The sequence below is a fragment of the Abramis brama genome (genome assembly GCF_963993115.1).
Source record: "Abramis brama genome assembly, chromosome: 2".
NCBI lineage: Eukaryota > Metazoa > Chordata > Actinopteri > Cypriniformes > Leuciscidae > Abramis > Abramis brama.
Genome location: NC_139964.1, coordinates 68,754,483 through 68,771,856, shown reverse-complemented (window position 1 = coordinate 68,771,856; position 17,374 = coordinate 68,754,483). Strand labels below are relative to the sequence as shown.

General features: G+C 39.4%; 1 protein-coding gene across 1 annotated transcript; it reads left to right on the top strand.

Moving 5' to 3' along the window:
• Nucleotides 1-2,461: 2,461 nt before the first annotated feature.
• dusp27 (dual specificity phosphatase 27) lies at nucleotides 2,462-17,042 on the top strand. The gene is made up of 6 exons (XM_084106892.1): nucleotides 2,462-2,551; nucleotides 3,451-3,555; nucleotides 3,660-3,796; nucleotides 6,937-7,168; nucleotides 10,552-10,769; nucleotides 13,440-17,042. Exons 2-6 carry the CDS (start codon nucleotides 3,455-3,457, stop codon nucleotides 16,031-16,033), a joined length of 3,282 nt encoding a protein of 1,093 aa, XP_083963018.1. The 5' UTR covers nucleotides 2,462-2,551; nucleotides 3,451-3,454; the 3' UTR covers nucleotides 16,034-17,042.
• The last annotated feature ends 332 nt before the right edge of the window (nucleotides 17,043-17,374 follow it).

The following is a 17,374-nucleotide window of genomic DNA, read 5'->3' as shown; positions in this document are numbered from 1 at the left end:
TTGAATTTGAATTGCTAAACTTGAATAACTGCATTGGAAAACTGAATCTGAATTGTATAATTTGAAATTGAATTTATTTGTTTGGAACTGAAGTCCAATACAATTTGATCCTCACTGAAAATTCAACTCTCTATATATCCTCACATTCAGTTCTCACAATTCAGATTCAGATCACCAAATTCAATTTCAAGTTACTGTGACAGACATCCGGGTAGTTGGAGGATGAAGGAAGAGCAATCGAGCGCAGATCGATATCGATAGATAGAGTTCAGTGTCGCAGGATCAGCACTCAGCACTAAATATGCCAGACTGTTGTGCTGCTTATGGATGTTAGAACGAAAGAAATGAAAAAATAAATAAATAAATAAAAATAACAGCAAGGGATAACATTTCACAGGTGAGAATGAAACCTGTGGCCTCTCTCTCTCCGTGGCCTGCGGCAGCGTCCGGCCAAAGACATAGTGGTGATCGGGAGTAGGCTACGTATATTTCGGCGGGAAGTTCCACTGCCTTTGCCGGTGGCCGGCGGACGGAGAGAAACTACAGCGGGGCAGCAGAGTTCGTCTGCGGCTGCAGGATCTGGAGACTTCCTGGGAGCCAAAACCGACACAACGCTGCTGGAGGAAATAGTTGAGTTTTCTTTTGCTGAAGAAAATATCCATTCCGCGTCCATAGCAACGCTCTGTTTTCATGGCAACGGTGTGATATACTTACATGGCTTGGTTGAATTCCAATGTAGAATGCGGTCTGTTATTTCTTGATAACAGACGCTGCGAAGTATATCACACCATTGCCATGAACAACAGAGCGTTGCTATGGACGTGGAACGGACTATTTTCTTTAGCGGAAGCAATACAATCGTTTTTAAATCAATAAACTCCTTTTTAAATCAATAATTTGTGTCAAATTATTTATTTATTTTGTAGGTAGCCATGTAATAAGCGGGATAATGTATAGCGAGGCGTTTGTTATAGCGAATAACAACCCCTGTTATTCGCTATAACAACCGCCTCGCTATATACATTATCCCTTATATATATATATATATATATATATATATATATATATATATATATATATATATATAGTTATAGGCTTCAGGCTGATTCAGGCATATATATATATATATATATATATATATATATAAGGGATAACTCTATCTATCGATCTGCGCTCGATTGCTCTTCCTTCATCCTCCCCGGATGTCTGTCACAGTAACTTGAAATTGAATTTGGTGATCTGAATCTGAATTGTGGGAACTGAATGTGAGGATATATAGAGAGTTGAATTTTCAGTGAGGATCAAATTGTATTGGACTTCAGTTCCAAACAAATAAATTCAATTTCAAATTATACAATTCAAATTCAGTTTTTCAATGCAATTATTCAAATTAAACAATACAATTTCAAATTATGTGATTCAAATTCAGTTTTTCAATGCAATTATTCAAGTTTAGCAATTCAAATTCAAATATAATTGATTCAAATTCAGTTTCTGGTGGCACATATTTCAGCCCATAAGATACACTTATGCGTGATTAATGTAACATAAAGACGAGTCAAAAAACATCAAATATAGACAGTAGTAGCTAAACAAACCGTTAAATAAACGAATAGAAATATAAAAACATTTGGCCAAAAAAATAATACAGACGTGTAGATGGATGATTTCTGCAGTATATTGGAAATGAAAGATGTCTGGCAAGACTGTGTGTGTGTGTGTGTGTGTGTACTGGCCCGCACTAAGAGATTTAACAGTCAGTTTTATATTTGTTTGTTTGCGCATGCGTCAAGCCCAGTTAAGCGTTTACAACTTTTTTATAGTGTAAGGCAAGGGTTAGGGTTATTTATAGTGTGAGGGTTATATGTTACAATAGTTTATTTATACATACCGATGCTGTTTGATGTCTATATATATCCGCGCTCTCTCTATTTACACAAACACAAATAAATGAAGGTGAATTATTAACACAGAAACGAGAAGCTCCGAGTTAGAACTGGTAACTGGCGCCATCTTGTGTCTCACAGTGATAAGAACTGCATGAACACGATAGATAGATAGATAGATAGATAGATAGATAGATAGATAGATAGATAGATAGATAGATAGATAGATAGATAGATAGATAGATAGATAGATAGATAGATAGATAGATAGATAGATAGATGTTTCTCTTTCTCTTTTGACAGCTGGATGAATTATGTATTTGTAGCTAACAGAAGGCTTTTTAAATAAAAAAAAGAGGAATTATGAGGTTGAGATTAAAAAAAATAGTTGCACTTATGTATAAAACTGAATTAGTTTGAATAAAGTTAAAGTCATCAGCACAAATCAGAACAAAGTCTGTGATGCCCAGTGAACTATCAAGCTGGAGTTCGTCATGATAAACGCTCCGGCCCTTTAAGGGCCCCGGGGCCTCAGACCCCTGATGATGTCACACAGGGCCGGTGGGAGTGTGAGGAACCTCTAAGTTTAGAGTCACACACACACTCGCACACACTCACACACACTCGTAGACCTCAGCGCTGGAGACGGAGCCTCAGACTCTCAGGTCAGCAGAACTTCATCAACTTTCACAGTTGCTTTACATCATAGTGACATTCAAGTATTAGATATTGTTCTGTAGCTCCTTCTACACGCTTACACTGTCGTGTGTGTGTATGTGTGTGTGTGTGTGTGTGTGTGTGTGTGTGTGTGTGTGTGTGTGTGTGTGTGAGTGTGTGTGTGTGTGTGTGTGTGTGTGTGTGTGTGTGTGTGTGTGTGTGTGTGTGTGAGAGAGACCTCCCTGTTCCAGAAGAATCTCTGCAGCTGTCACACCCTATATATAGACACTCATTCTCACACAGACACACACACACACACACACACACACACACACACACACAGGCCCGATCAGTCTGTTGTTGTCAGATGTTTATGTGTCATGTTGTGTGTTTGACTGTAGTCGTAACTGGTAAAGTCTTCAGATCCTCAAACACATTCAGCTCGAGTTTCTGCTCTTCTGGATTTTCAGAACTAAAGCGTTTACTGTATATATAGTTTGAGTTCTACATCCCGTTAGATTGATGTGAATAAACCTGAACTTAATGCGGTAACACTTTACAGTGAGGTTTCAGTTGTTAACAGTAGTCAGTGCACTGTGAACTAACAAGAACAAACACTGAATAATTGTATTTTTATTAACATTAACAAAGGTATAATGTTAATACATTAACTAATGTTAACTATAATACCTTATTGTTTTTGTTATATTTGTGCTTAGGTATAATATAATATTTATCTGTATCTATTGGACTTCACGTTCAAATGATGTCTGTCTGTCTCAATTCAATTTCAATTTCTAATGAGCTTTATTATCATGACTGTGTATCACAATGTTCTGGTGCTCTCTCTCTCTCTCTCTCTCTCTCTCTCTCTCTCTCTCTCTCTGCGGTGTGTGTCTGTGTGTAGTGTGATGGCGTCGTCGGCTGAGAGCATCAGTGCTGTGGAGGATCAGGATGGAGCCGAGAGTGTTAAACTCGTTCAGTCGCATTACTTGCGCTGTCCTTCTCCCAGGTTCACTCACACACCAACACTGAATATACCCCGAGACACTGTTAAATATCAGCTACACACACTTTATGCAGCCTGACGTCATGTGTGTGTTTGATCTCCTGCAGTTTCTCCATGATGTCCGATCGCTTCTCCACGGTTTCGGACCGGTTCTCCATGATTTCAGGCTCAGAAGCAGAAAGCATCTTCATGGAACCCATTCATCTGTCATCAGCCATCGCTGCCAAGAAGATCATCAGCGAAGGTCTGCGCAGAAGAGCTGGTTTAGCAGAAAACTTACATTCTCACCCAGAAAACTTACATTCTCACCCAGAAAACTTACATTATCACTCAGAAAACTTACATTATCACCCAGTAAACTTACATTCTGACCCAGAAAACTTATATTATCACCCAGTAAACTTACATTCTCACCCAGAAAACTTACATTATCACCCAGTAAACTTACATTATCACCCAGTAAACTTACATTATCACCCAGTTAACTTACGTTCTCACCCAGAAAACTTACATTCTCACCCAGAAAACTTACATTCTCACCCAGAAAACTTACATTATCACTCAGAAAACTTACATTATCACCCAGTAAACTTACATTCTGACCCAGAAAACTTATATTATCACCCAGTAAACTTACATTCTCACCCAGAAAACTTACATTATCACCCAGTAAACTTACATTATCACCCAGTAAACTTACATTATCACCCAGTTAACTTACGTTCTCACCCAGAAAACTTACATTCTCACCCAGAAAACTTACATTATCACCCAGTAAACTTACATTCTCACCCAGAAAACTTACATTCTCACCCAGAAAACTTACATTCTCACCTAGAAAACTTACTTTCTCACCCAGTAAATTTACATTCTCACCCAGAAAACTTACATTCTCACCCAGAAAACTTACATTCTCACCCAGAAAACTTACATTCTCACCCAGTAAACTTACATTCTCACCCAGAAAACTTACATTCTCACCCAGAAAACTTACATTATCACCCAGTAAACTTACATTATCACCCAGAAAACTTACATTATCACTCAGAAAACTTACATTCTCACCCAGTAAACTTATATTCTCACCCAGAAAACTTACATTCTCACCCAGAAAACTTACATTCTCACCCAGAAAACTTACATTCTCACCCAGAAAACTTACATTCTGACCCAGTAAACTTACATTCTGACCCAGTAAACTTACATTCTGACCCAGTAAACTTACATTCTCACCCAGAAAACTTACATTATCACCCAGTAAACTTACATTATCACCCAGAAAACTTACATTCTCACCCAGAAAACTTACATTATCACCCAGTAAACTTACATTCTCACCCAGTAAACTTACATTCTCACCCAGAAAACTTACATTATCACCCAGTAAACTTACATTCTCACCCAGTAAACTTACATTCTCACCCAGAAAACTTACATTATCACCCAGTAAACTTACATTCTCACCCAGTAAACTTACATTCTCACCCAGAAAACTTACATTATCACCCAGTAAACTTACATTATCACCCAGTAAACTTACATTCTGACCCAGAAAACTTACATTATCACCCAGTAAACTTACATTCTCACCCAGTAAACTTACATTCTCACCTAGAAAACTTACATTCTCACCCAGTAAACTTACATTCTCACCCAGAAAACTTACATTCTCACCCAGTAAACTTACATTCTCACCCAGAAAACTTACATTATCACCCAGTAAACTTACATTCTCACCCAGAAAACTTACATTATCACCCAGTAAACTTACATTCTCACCCAGTAAACTTACATTCTCACCCAGAAAACTTACATTCTCACCCAGAAAACTTACATTATCACCCAGAAAACTTACATTCTCACCCAGTAAACTTACATTATCACCCAGTAAACTTACATTCTCACCCAGAAAACTTACATTCTCACCCAACTTACATTCTCACCCAGAAAACTTACATTCTCACCCAGTAAACTTACATTCTCACCCAGTAAACTTACATTATCACCCAGTAAACTTACATTCTCACCCAGAAAACTTACATTATCACCCAGAAAACTTACATTCTCACCCAGAAAATAACCCTGGTTCATTGACATCAGCTCAGTTCTCAAGAGTCAGCTTTATTTCTACAGCTCTTTACAGTAGAGATTGATTCAGAGCAGCTTCACAGTAATAAAGAGGAGAATAACAGAATCAATGATGCAAACTTCATCAAATATGAGCATAATTCAGATTCAGCTGTAAAGCAGCTCTACAGAAGATGATAGTCATTATTCAGATCAGTTCAGGTTTTGTTCTCAACATTACTGGTGTCGGTTCAGTACTAGTACTTATACTGGTCAAACCTCTAGTCTACAGCTGCGTCTCTGGCAAAAAAAAAAAAAAAGGTTCCTGGAACGTTTTGCTAACATTCCGCATTAAGTTACGAAAATGTAAATGTTTGTAAATGTTTTAAAAACATGTTTTCTTGGTTAAGTGAACATTACATTGTACACTGCAAAAAATGCTTTTCATACTTAGTATGTTTGTCTTGTTTACAGTCCAAATATCTAAAAATTCTTACATCGAGAACCATTTATTAAATTAAATTAAATGACATAAGAAATTATATCTTGTTTTCTGAAAAAAATTATATATATAAAAATTAAGTGAGTTTTTGCTTAATCTTAATTCAAATGGATAACAAGATAATTTTTCTTGTATACGAATTTTTAGAAATTTGGACTGGATACAAGACAAAAATATTACTTAAGAAAAGCATTTTTTGCAGTGTATCATTCTACAAACACTATGGGAATGTTCTTTTGAATGTTCTGAAACAAGTAGCAACATTTAAAAACCGTTAGACGAACATCCAACTAAAATGTTTCAGAAAACGTTCCATGAATGATGTATAAATAAAGTTTTTGTGCAAATGTTTTGAGAACATCATTAAAGACCAGATAACTTTGAATGAACGTTCTATTAATGTTCCTGGAAGATCATTTGTTCATGTTTTGGAGAACCGTTGGAGAAAATGTTTTTTTTTCTCCATTCTGTCACTGACGAGTTTTGGTTCATTCACTGTCACCACTGGGTTTTGTATATTCAACAATATTATTGATCTCCTGCATTGACACCATGAGAACTGAACTGAGCTGGACGATGACATCACGGTTTTCTCCAGAGCGGCTATACATATATGAACTAAATTAATAACTTTTTACAACAAAAATGAACCATCACTGAACTTTCTTAAGCTGGACTGTGACTCTTTTTTCTTCTGGAAACAAACTTTGTTGCATTATTCTCCTGTTATCTCTGTAAAGCTGCTTTGAAACACTCTGTACTGTAAAAAGTGCTGTATAAATAACTAGTTCTGAGTTGTCTCTGTCGGTCCTCAGAGCTGGAGTCGAGAGTCGTGAGGACGCCGGTGACCTCTGACCTCATGCTGGAGTCTGCAGAGCATCTGATGGTGGAGGACCTGTACAACCGTGTGAAGGACATGATGGACGACCGCAGCCCCTACAACACGCCGTGTGTGCTGGACATCCAGAGAGCGCTGATCCAGGACCGGCTCGAGGCTCCTTTCAACCCCGTGGATGAAGTCTGGCCCAACGTCTACATCGCAGAGAAGTGAGTCTCAGGAACACGCATCTGTGTGACGACAGGAGAAACACGGTTACTTTCCCTCACAGACAGCAGCAGAGTGTCGGCCCAGATCCGGCTCAGTAAAGTTAGTAAAGTAATATGAGTGTGTGAACCCAGACAGCCCAGACCCAGCTCAGATCCGGCCCAGATCCGGCTGATTCATGGGTTCACACACTCATATTACGGGTTCAAAACTTTACTGACAGGTTCTCACAATGCCAGTTACCACAGAAAATCCTTGATAACACTTTATTTTACTGTGTCCTTGATACATATGTTACATGTACTTACATAATAATAACAGTAAATGTTTATGATGGAATTGATATGATGTAAATTATGATAGATAGATGCACTTTTATGATGGACAGATGCACTTTTATGATGGATAGATGCACTTTTATGATGGATAGATGCACTTTTATCATGTATAGATGCACTTTTATGATGGACAGATGCACTTTTATGATGGACAGATGCACTTTTATGATGGACAGATGCACTTTTATGATGGATAGATGCACTTTTATCATGTATAGATGCACTTTTATGATGGACAGATGCACTTTTATGATGGACAGATGGACTTTTATGATGGACAGATGCACTTTTATGATGGACAGATGCACTTTTATGATGGACAGATGCACTTTTATGATGGACAGATGCACTTTTATGATGGACAGATGCACTTTTATGATGGATAGGCACTTTTATGATGGATAGATGCACTTCTTTTATGATAGATAGATGCACTTTTATGATGGATAGATGCACTTTTATGATGGATAGATGCACTTTTATCATGTAAAGATGCACTTTTATGATGGACAGATGCACTTTTATGATGGATAGGCACTTTTATGATGGATGGGATGCACTTCTTTTATGATGGATAGATGCACTTTTATGATGGATAGATGCACTTTTATGATGGACAGATGCACTTTTATGATGGATAGGCACTTTTATGATGGACAGATGCACTTCTTTTATGATAGATAGATGCACTTTTATGATGAACAGATGCACTTTTATGATGGATAGATGCACTTTTATCATGTAAAGATGCACTTTTATGATGGACAGATGCACTTTTATGATGGATAGATGCACTTTTATGATGGACAGATGCACTTTTATGATGGATAGGCACTTTTATGATGGACAGATGCACTTCTTTTATGATAGATAGATGCACTTTTATGATGAACAGATGCACTTTTATGATGGATAGATGCACTTCTTTTATGATAGATAGATGCACTTTTATGATGAACAGATGCACTTTTATGATGGATAGATGCACTTTTATCATGTAAAGATGCACTTTTATGATGGACAGATGCACTTTTATGATGGACAGATGCACTTTTATGATGGATAGGCACTTTTATGATGGATGGGATGCACTTCTTTTATGATCGATAGATGCACTTTTATGATGGACAGATGCACTTTTATGATGGATAGATGCACTTTTATGATGGGCAGATGCACTTTTATGATGGACAGATGCACTTTTATGATGGATAGGCACTTTTATGATGGACAGATGCACTTTTATGATGGATAGGCACTTTTATGATGGACAGATGCACTTTTATGATGGACAGATGCACTTTTATGATGGATGGGATGCACTTCTTTTATGATGGATAGATGCACTTTTATGATGGACAGATGCACTTTTATGATGGATAGATGCACTTTTATGATGGACAGATGCACTTTTATGATGGATAGATGCACTTTTATGATGGACAGATGCACTTTTATGATGGATAGATGCACTTTTATGGTGGACAGATGCACTTTTATGATGGATAGATGCACTTTTATGATGGATAGATGCACTTTTATGATGGACAGATGCACTTTTATGATGGACAGATGCACTTTTATCATGTATAGATGCACTTTTATGGTGGACAGATGCACTTTTATGATGGACAGATGCACTTTTATGATGGATAGATGCACTTTTATGATGGATAGATGCACTTTTATGATGGATAGATGCACTTTTATGATGGATAGATGCACTTTTATGATGGACAGATGCACTTTTATGATGGATAGATGCACTTTTATCATGGATAGATGCACTTTTATGATGGACAGATGCACTTTTATGATGGATAGATGCACTTTTATCATGTATAGATGCACTTTTATGATGGACAGATGCACTTTTATGATGGATAGATGCACTTTTATCATGGACAGATGCACTTTTATGATGGATAGATGCACTTTTATGATGGACAGATGCACTTTTATCATGGAAAGATGCACTTTTATGATGGATAGATGCACTTTTATCATGGATAGATGCACTTTTATGATGGATAGGCACTTTTATGATGGACAGATGCACTTTTATGATGGATAGATGCACTTTTATCATGGACAGATGCACTTTTATGATGGATAGATGCACTTTTATGATGGACAGATGCACTTTTATCATGGATAGATGCACTTTTATGATGGATAGATGCACTTTTATGATGGACAGATGCACTTTTATCATGGAAAGATGCACTTTTATGATGGATAGATGCACTTTTATCATGGACAGATGCACTTTTATGATGGATAGGCACTTTTATGATGGATGGGATGCACTTCTTTTATGATAGATAGATGCACTTTTATGATGGATAGATGCACTTTTATGATGGATAGATGCACTTTTATGATGGACAGATGCACTTTTATCATGGAAAGATGCACTTTTATGATGGATAGATGCACTTTTATCATGGATAGATGCACTTTTATCATGGATAGATGCACTTTTATCATGGATAGATGCACTTTTATGATGGATAGGCACTTTTATGATGGACAGATGCACTTTTATGATGGATAGATGCACTTTTATGATGGATAGATGCACTTTTATCATGGATAGATGCACTTTTATGATGGATAGATGAACTTTTATGGACTTCAAAACAGAAAAAGACATTCACTGCCATTATAAAGCTTGGAAGAGCCAAGACATTTTTTTATATAACTCTGATTGTATTCGTCTGAAAGAAGAATGTCATATACACCTAATGATGACTTGAGGGCGAGTAAATCATGGGGTAATTTCCATTTTTGGGTGAACTAACCCTTTAAATATATAATTACACTGTAGCAATGACACCTTCAAATAAAGTATAACCAAATCCTTTATAAAACCTTTACAATTAAAGTACAAGTATATCGACATTCTGCCACAATTTGCATTAAACCCACATCATTCTTTTAATTTGTTTTTACAGGAACATGCGAAACATCAGTTTATCAGTCTAGTGTTGTTGCTTTACTGTAGTAAATGACAGGCTGATATGTTTGCCTGTTCTCTGCTTCAGGTCGGTGGCTGTGAATAAAGCCCGTCTCAAACGCCTCGGCATCACTCACGTGGTGAACGCGGGTCACGGCACCGGCGTCTACACCGGCGAGCTCTTCTACCAGGGCATGGACATCACCTATATGGGCATCGAGGTGGACGACTTCCCCGACGCGGACATCTCTCCTCACTTCCGCTCGTGTGCCGAGTTTCTGGATGATGCTTTGCTGACACACAGGGGTGAGTTTAGAAAACGTTCCTTTTAGTCATTATGATGTCGGAGGTTAATATTGTTTGTTTTTCAACAAAAAAAAAAAAATCGGTAACACTTTACAATAAGGTACATTAGTTAACTACCTTAGTTAACATGAACTAAGAATGAACAACACTTCTACAGCATTTATTAATCTAAGTTCATACTAATTTCAACATTTACTAATACATTATTAAAATGAAAGGTTGTATTTGTTAACATTAATTAATGCACTGTGAACTAAATGTATTGTATTGTATTGAAATGTATTGCTCATTGTTAGTTCATGTTAGTCCATTCATTAACTAATGTTAACTAATGAACCTTATTGTAAAGTGTTACAACTTGTTCTTTAAATGTTTGGCACACACTGTTCCTGTCATAGATAAACAAACTGAAGATACCAAATTAACTCACCGACCTGGACTCTGTCATGTCTCACTTGTTTATTTTTAGAGTTAGTGACACAGATATACAGGAACCTCTTCAGAATCTGAATCGAGTCAGGAGAACACGCCAGAAACTAAGATCACACTCTATAACGGTTCTGTATCGGCATCGATGGTTCCATGAAGAACCTTTCACATCCACAGAATCTTTCCATTCGGCTCTTTAGATTATTAAAATGTTGTTCAAACTAAGAAAAAATGGTTCTTTTAAGATCTGATCACTGAAAAGTTTGTGAGGAACCAGAAATGGTTCTTGGCATCACTGTGAAATAAACCCTTTGGATCTATATTTTTTAAGAGTGTTAGCAGTAAGAATGATTGCTTCTCTTTAATTTAGTCTTCTCTATCATGACGGTGTTTGATTGTTGTTTTTTAATAATTATTAGGATGTAAACTTCCAGTTTCCAAAACATTCATCAGCTCATAATACTTAATGTTGCATAGATCTGATTTGACGTTATATACATCTAATTATTCCTGTAGATTCAGATCCAACCCTGATCAGTCCTCATTTGTTAGTGGCTTTGGATAAAAGCATCAGGGTCAGTGAACCCATGGGCAACATGTGCTGCAGTTCAGAGGTCAACCACTAGAGGTGATCTTTCTGTCATCATTTACTGACCCTCATGACCTTCTTTCTTCTGCTGAACACAAAAGACAGTATTTAGCAGAATGCTAGAGAATGATGACCTGAATCATCTTTTTCCCTGCAATGACAGTGAGTGACTGTAGTCGTGCATCATCTAGTGCTCCACAACTGGAGGGTGATTAAATTATGAGACAGTTGCGTTTTTGGGTGAACTATCAATATAACGTAATGGATTTGCATTTTAAAGTTGAGAATTTTTGTGTTATTTACTGCATATCAGATATGAATGTGGTTCAGAATTTCTCTCCCCGTTAATAGAGGCTGTTTTGCCATTGATTGTTCTGTATGAGTAGTCTGTCTTCTCATTTTGTTCCTGACATCAGGCTCTGGGAGAGAATTTATGAAAGCTTGGCTCATGTATATTAACTAGGTCATGATGTAGCTTGATAATCAAGCGCACCCAGTCACATGATTTCATCAATGTTAATGAGCCAAGACTAGAGAAATTCAGTTGGCCGCAGGCCCTGTCCCAGCAAGCAAGTTTGCATTTAAAATACGTATAATAGCCGTCTAATAGCTTAATTGTGACTACAGATTGACCATATCATGAAATTACACTAACATCTTGTAGATATTATTGACAATTGTAACATGATGGGATATCAACCATCTCATGCGCTGGCCAAAAACTACAATGAATCAGTTTTGAATATAAGTGGGCTAAATAGCATAGAACATGTCAAAGAAATGAAACCAAACAGCTTGTAATCACTGTTGACTTTGCTAACATGATGGAATATCATACATCTCGCAAGTTATTTTGGCAAAAACAACATGAAGTGGTGGAAAGAGTACTGAAAAAACATAGTAGAGTAAAAAGTACTTGTCCAAAAAACTACTTGAGCCGGACTATATCGGGTCTATAGTTAACCTACTCATAGCCGGACTATATCGGGTCTATAGTTAACCTACTCACAGCCGGACTATATCGGGTCTATAGTTAACCTACTCACAGCCGGACTATATCGGGTCTATAGTTAACCTACTCACAGCCGGACTATATCGGATCTACAGTTAACCTACTCATAGTCGGACTATATCGGGTCTATGGTTAACCTACTCATAGCCGGACTATATCTGGTCTATAGTTAACCTACTCACAGCCGGACTATATCGGGTCTATAGTTAACCTACTCACAGCCGACTATATCGGGTCTATAGTTAACCTACTCATAGCCGGACTATATCTGGTCTATAGTTAACCTACTCACAGCTGGACTATATCGGATCTACAGTTAACCTACTCATAGCCGGACTATATCGGGTCTATAGTTAACCTACTCATAGTCGGACTATATCGGGTCTATGGTTAACCTACTCATAGCTGGACTATATCTGGTCTATAGTTAACCTACTCACAGCCGGACTATATCGGGTCTATAGTTAACCTACTCACAGCCGACTATATCGGGTCTATAGTTAACCTGGACGGTGAAATGATGGCTAGTGCTTGCTGGGGTTGGAGGCTTAACATGCCAATTTACATTTTCACTGTGTGTGACAAATCTGATTTTGCGCAAATATGATAATGATGATGATTTTCTTTTATTCCCCTTCAGGCAAGGTGCTCGTGGACTCGATGATGGGCGTGAGCCGGTCAGCCGTGCTTGTCGCTGCTTATCTCATGATCTTCCAGAACATGAGCATCATGGAGGCGCTGCTGGAGATCAGGAAGAAACGGGCCATCAACCCCAACGAAGGTTTCATAAAGCAACTCCGGCAACTCAACGAGACTCTAATGGAGGAGCGAGATGAAGACGACGACACCCTCAGCCAGTGCTCAGTGATTGACACGCGGGCTCGTCTCGACGAGGAGGAGAGCATGTTCGGGGTTAAAGCGGACTCTATCATGATGGATGAAGAGGAGGACGGTGGGAGCGTCATGAGTAGTGTGGCTTCTTCAGCCGCTGCGCTAAGAGCACAACTTCTCAACGACCCGAACAAACCCGAGATGGAGGAAACCACACAGGACCTGTTGCTCCCTGGGAAAGACTGTGATGATGAAGATGGGGATGTTGATGGCATGATTAGGGAGTGGCAGAAGCGAAACGAGAAGTACCAAAACGAGGACTGGTGGGAAGCCCAACTTCTGTGCGACGGGGAGGACAACGAGTCTCTGGCCGAGAGAAAGCAACCAGAGGACCTGGAGAGTGTGACCAGCGAAGATGTGCGAATGCTGAAGGAACGCATCAGACGCCGTCCCCGTCGACCCGCTTCAGATTCAGGATCCACAACCAGCAGTTACGCGGATCTCTGGAAGCAGCGACTGAAGGAGATCGAGGAGCAGGCCGCCGCTCGGTACCGGCTTAAAGAGGCCGACGAGGACACCAACAGCGAAGCCAGCCAGAAGAAGATCGACGACGACGTGGAGAGCATGCTCTCCGACAGCAGCTCCATGTACAACTTCTGCAAAAAGAACAAAGAAAATCTGACACCTTTGGAAAGATGGAAGATTAAGAGAATTCAGTTCGGATGGAACAAAAAAGACGCGGATAACGGGGAGCAAACGGAGCCTGAGACAGAAGCGCCTGCTCCCTCATTGGAGGACGTCAACTTAACGGCATATCAGAACTGGAAACTCAAGCAGCAGAAGAAGTTTGGCGGGGAAGAGAACAAGGATGAAATTGTGGAGATGAGTCGCGGCGAGGACACGGCCACGGTTAAGAGACGTCAGCGCAGAGAGGAGCTTCTGGAGCGCACACGGAAAACACTGGAGGAGAGCCAGTCGATGTGCGGATGGGAAACCGAGAGCACCGGGAGCGTAATCCCACTGTCCGCCTTCTGTGCCGGAGCCTTTCCGATAGCAGACGATAGCGTGTCAGTGCTGAGCGAAAGATCCTCGGTGCTGTCAGGGCGTAGCACTCGATCCCAGATCCCAGTTCCCCAAGAGCCTCCTACTCCGGCTCCGGTCATGGGTCCGAACGGAGAGCCCATGGTGAACCTTGCCAACATCCAAAACTGGATAGCCAACGTGGTCAATGAGACTCTCATGCAGAAGCAAACAGAGATGCTGATGGGAGCAAGTCTCGGCCCTTCCCGAGCGGGATCGGTGTTCAGTCTGGGAGTCTCGGCACGAGGAGCAGACGATGAGAAAGCCTCAGTGTTGAGCGGATCCACGTCTTCAAGCGTTCTCTCCCGGAGTCGAGCCGAATCCGTGCGGTCTGGCGGGAGAGCCGAATCCGTGCTTTCATCGAACCTCTCCTCGGTGTCCGGGTTGGGATCACGCAGGAGCAAGATTACTACGACCAGTGTCCCACTATACAGTCTCTTCCAAGACCAGGTGAACCTTCACAAACTGGACACCATGGAGAAAGAACTCAAGTCTGATATGCGGGACAAGATGGCGTCCTATGAGGTGAAGAAGATCGCAGAGGACAACAAGCGAAGTACATTATACAAGAAGAAAAAAACAAAGGAGGACGATGAAGATGAAGCCGATCTTGGAAAATCCAATGGATTTGAGGATTTGGCAGCGCGTTCCTCTCAGAAACCCAAACCTAAAAGAGATTATGGGCGTTCAGGAATCCTGAACCTCCCGGCTTCAGCCAGGAACCCCACCAGCAACAGCAGTATTGATGAGTGGCTCAAAAACGTAAGACCTCCTCCGAGCAAACCGAAGCCTTATGATGGAGACGCCGCGCCATTGCGAATGTCTCGGCCGTCGTACGACGGGATCGAGGAACCCTCGGAGTTCGACTTCCCGAGCCGAAGGAGCTCAGTGTCAGTGGAAGCAGAAGAAGAGGAGTATAGCTTTTCCTCAAGATTCGCATCCAGGCATCGGGCTGATGCTGACATGGACTTGAGTCGAGATCCCAGTCCGGAGTTCAACGATCGATCTCGGAGATCCCCACCTTCGTATAACGGCTTGAGTGAAGCTGCTAATTACAGACCCAGGAGATCTTATGCTGGATCCGAGGACGAGGAGAGAGGCAGTTATCAGAGCTACTCAGCAAAGCAGAAGTTACACGAGAACAGTGAGACTGTGAGGACGGGTAAACCGGGACGGGAAGAGGAGGACGACGAGGAGATGTCGGCTTATATTGCTCAGATCAAGCAGAGGGCGAGAGCAAGGCTGGCCCAAGAAATGGAGGATGATGAAGTTCTTTCCGCTTGGAGGAAACAGGAGGAGTCAAAGTCACACAATAAAAAATAATTAATAAAATAAGCGTTTCATATGTGTGACGTGACAGGCTTCCATTCGTGAAGACAAAACTGTTCAGTATGAGACAGAATGAAAGCTTGTTTGACATCGACCTTCAGTCCATACTGTATATACAGAATACACCGATAAAGTAACACTTTTTCAAAATTCTCTTGTGTTCAGGTTTTGTTATGAACCTTCCGAATTTAAGAGCATATAAACATCAGATTATATCACAAAAATAAAGGTACTGGCATGGCATCAATGTTTTTTATATGTGGGGGAAAAAAAGGTTTAGCTTATTAAAATGTTTTTCACACTAATAAAAAAGGCAATTCTTTTAAGAGCCGATCACTGAAAGGTTTTCTGAGGTTCTTCTGTGGCATCACTGTGAAAACTCACTTTTAGACCCTTAAAGATGATAATGTTGTGCGATAAACTCAGAGTAAGGTTTAAGCAAACTGCAATGGCCCCAAAATAATAATATATACAGTGAAAATAATATACGGTTCATTAAACACACATTGAAATTGTTACAATGGGAAACTGCACACAAACTACAATAACTCAACAGTAAAATGACTATGAAGCACAAATCATTTCATGAAACATCAAAAAAGGAAAAAGGTTACATAAAAAATATAAAACATTGGTTTACCTTGGTTTACACCAATGCTACATTTTTCTAAATGTCATAATCATTTGTTGAAAAAACAAGTATTCACAACTTCAGTGAGCTCATTGTTTCTGCCTTAAATTATTACATTGTTTAAATTAATACATTTTTAGCGAACTGTGATTTTGTATATTCTGAAATACATAACTTAGACAGTTTCCTCTGATAACAGATCACTGTAAATTGTAATGTGGACTCGTGTATTTTCTGTAAAGCTGCTCTGAAACGATGTGTGTTGTGAAAAGCGCTACACAAATAAATGTGAATTGAATTGAATGATATAATTAACAACTGAGATTTATGAAGTATTGTTTCAGTTCAAATCTACCTTAATTAGTGACTGTCTGATTGTGTCAGTGTGTTTTATTTGTGTTAAACCCAACAAACTAACTAAAGAAATCAAGCATTTGTGTAATTGGACTTTTGTCTCAAACCTAGTTTCTGAGATTCAGAACATGTGACAACAAGCCCGATCTCCCGTGTTTAAATCTGGTACGCTCAGGTAACAAACAACACTGCTAACAAAAACATGTTCTAAGAACTTTCAAAATGTCCAGTTTATTAAATGTTTTACGCTTTTTACTTGGTTATTTGAACATTAAAGGAACATTCCATTTTATCATTCATCAGAAATTATAGCGATAGTTCAAGATTGTGTCATCATTTACTCACCCTCA

Excerpts from the sequence above, each read along its gene's own strand:
- dusp27 (XM_084106892.1), top strand. The coding sequence starts at position 3,455 with ATGGCGTCGTCGGCTGAGAGCATCAGTGCTGTGGAGGATCAGGATGGA. Across the intron at positions 3,797-6,936 it reads CAAGAAGATCATCAGCGAAG|AGCTGGAGTCGAGAGTCGTG; the intron begins GTCTGCGCAGAA and ends GTCGGTCCTCAG. Across the intron at positions 7,169-10,551 it reads AACGTCTACATCGCAGAGAA|GTCGGTGGCTGTGAATAAAG; the intron begins GTGAGTCTCAGG and ends TCTCTGCTTCAG.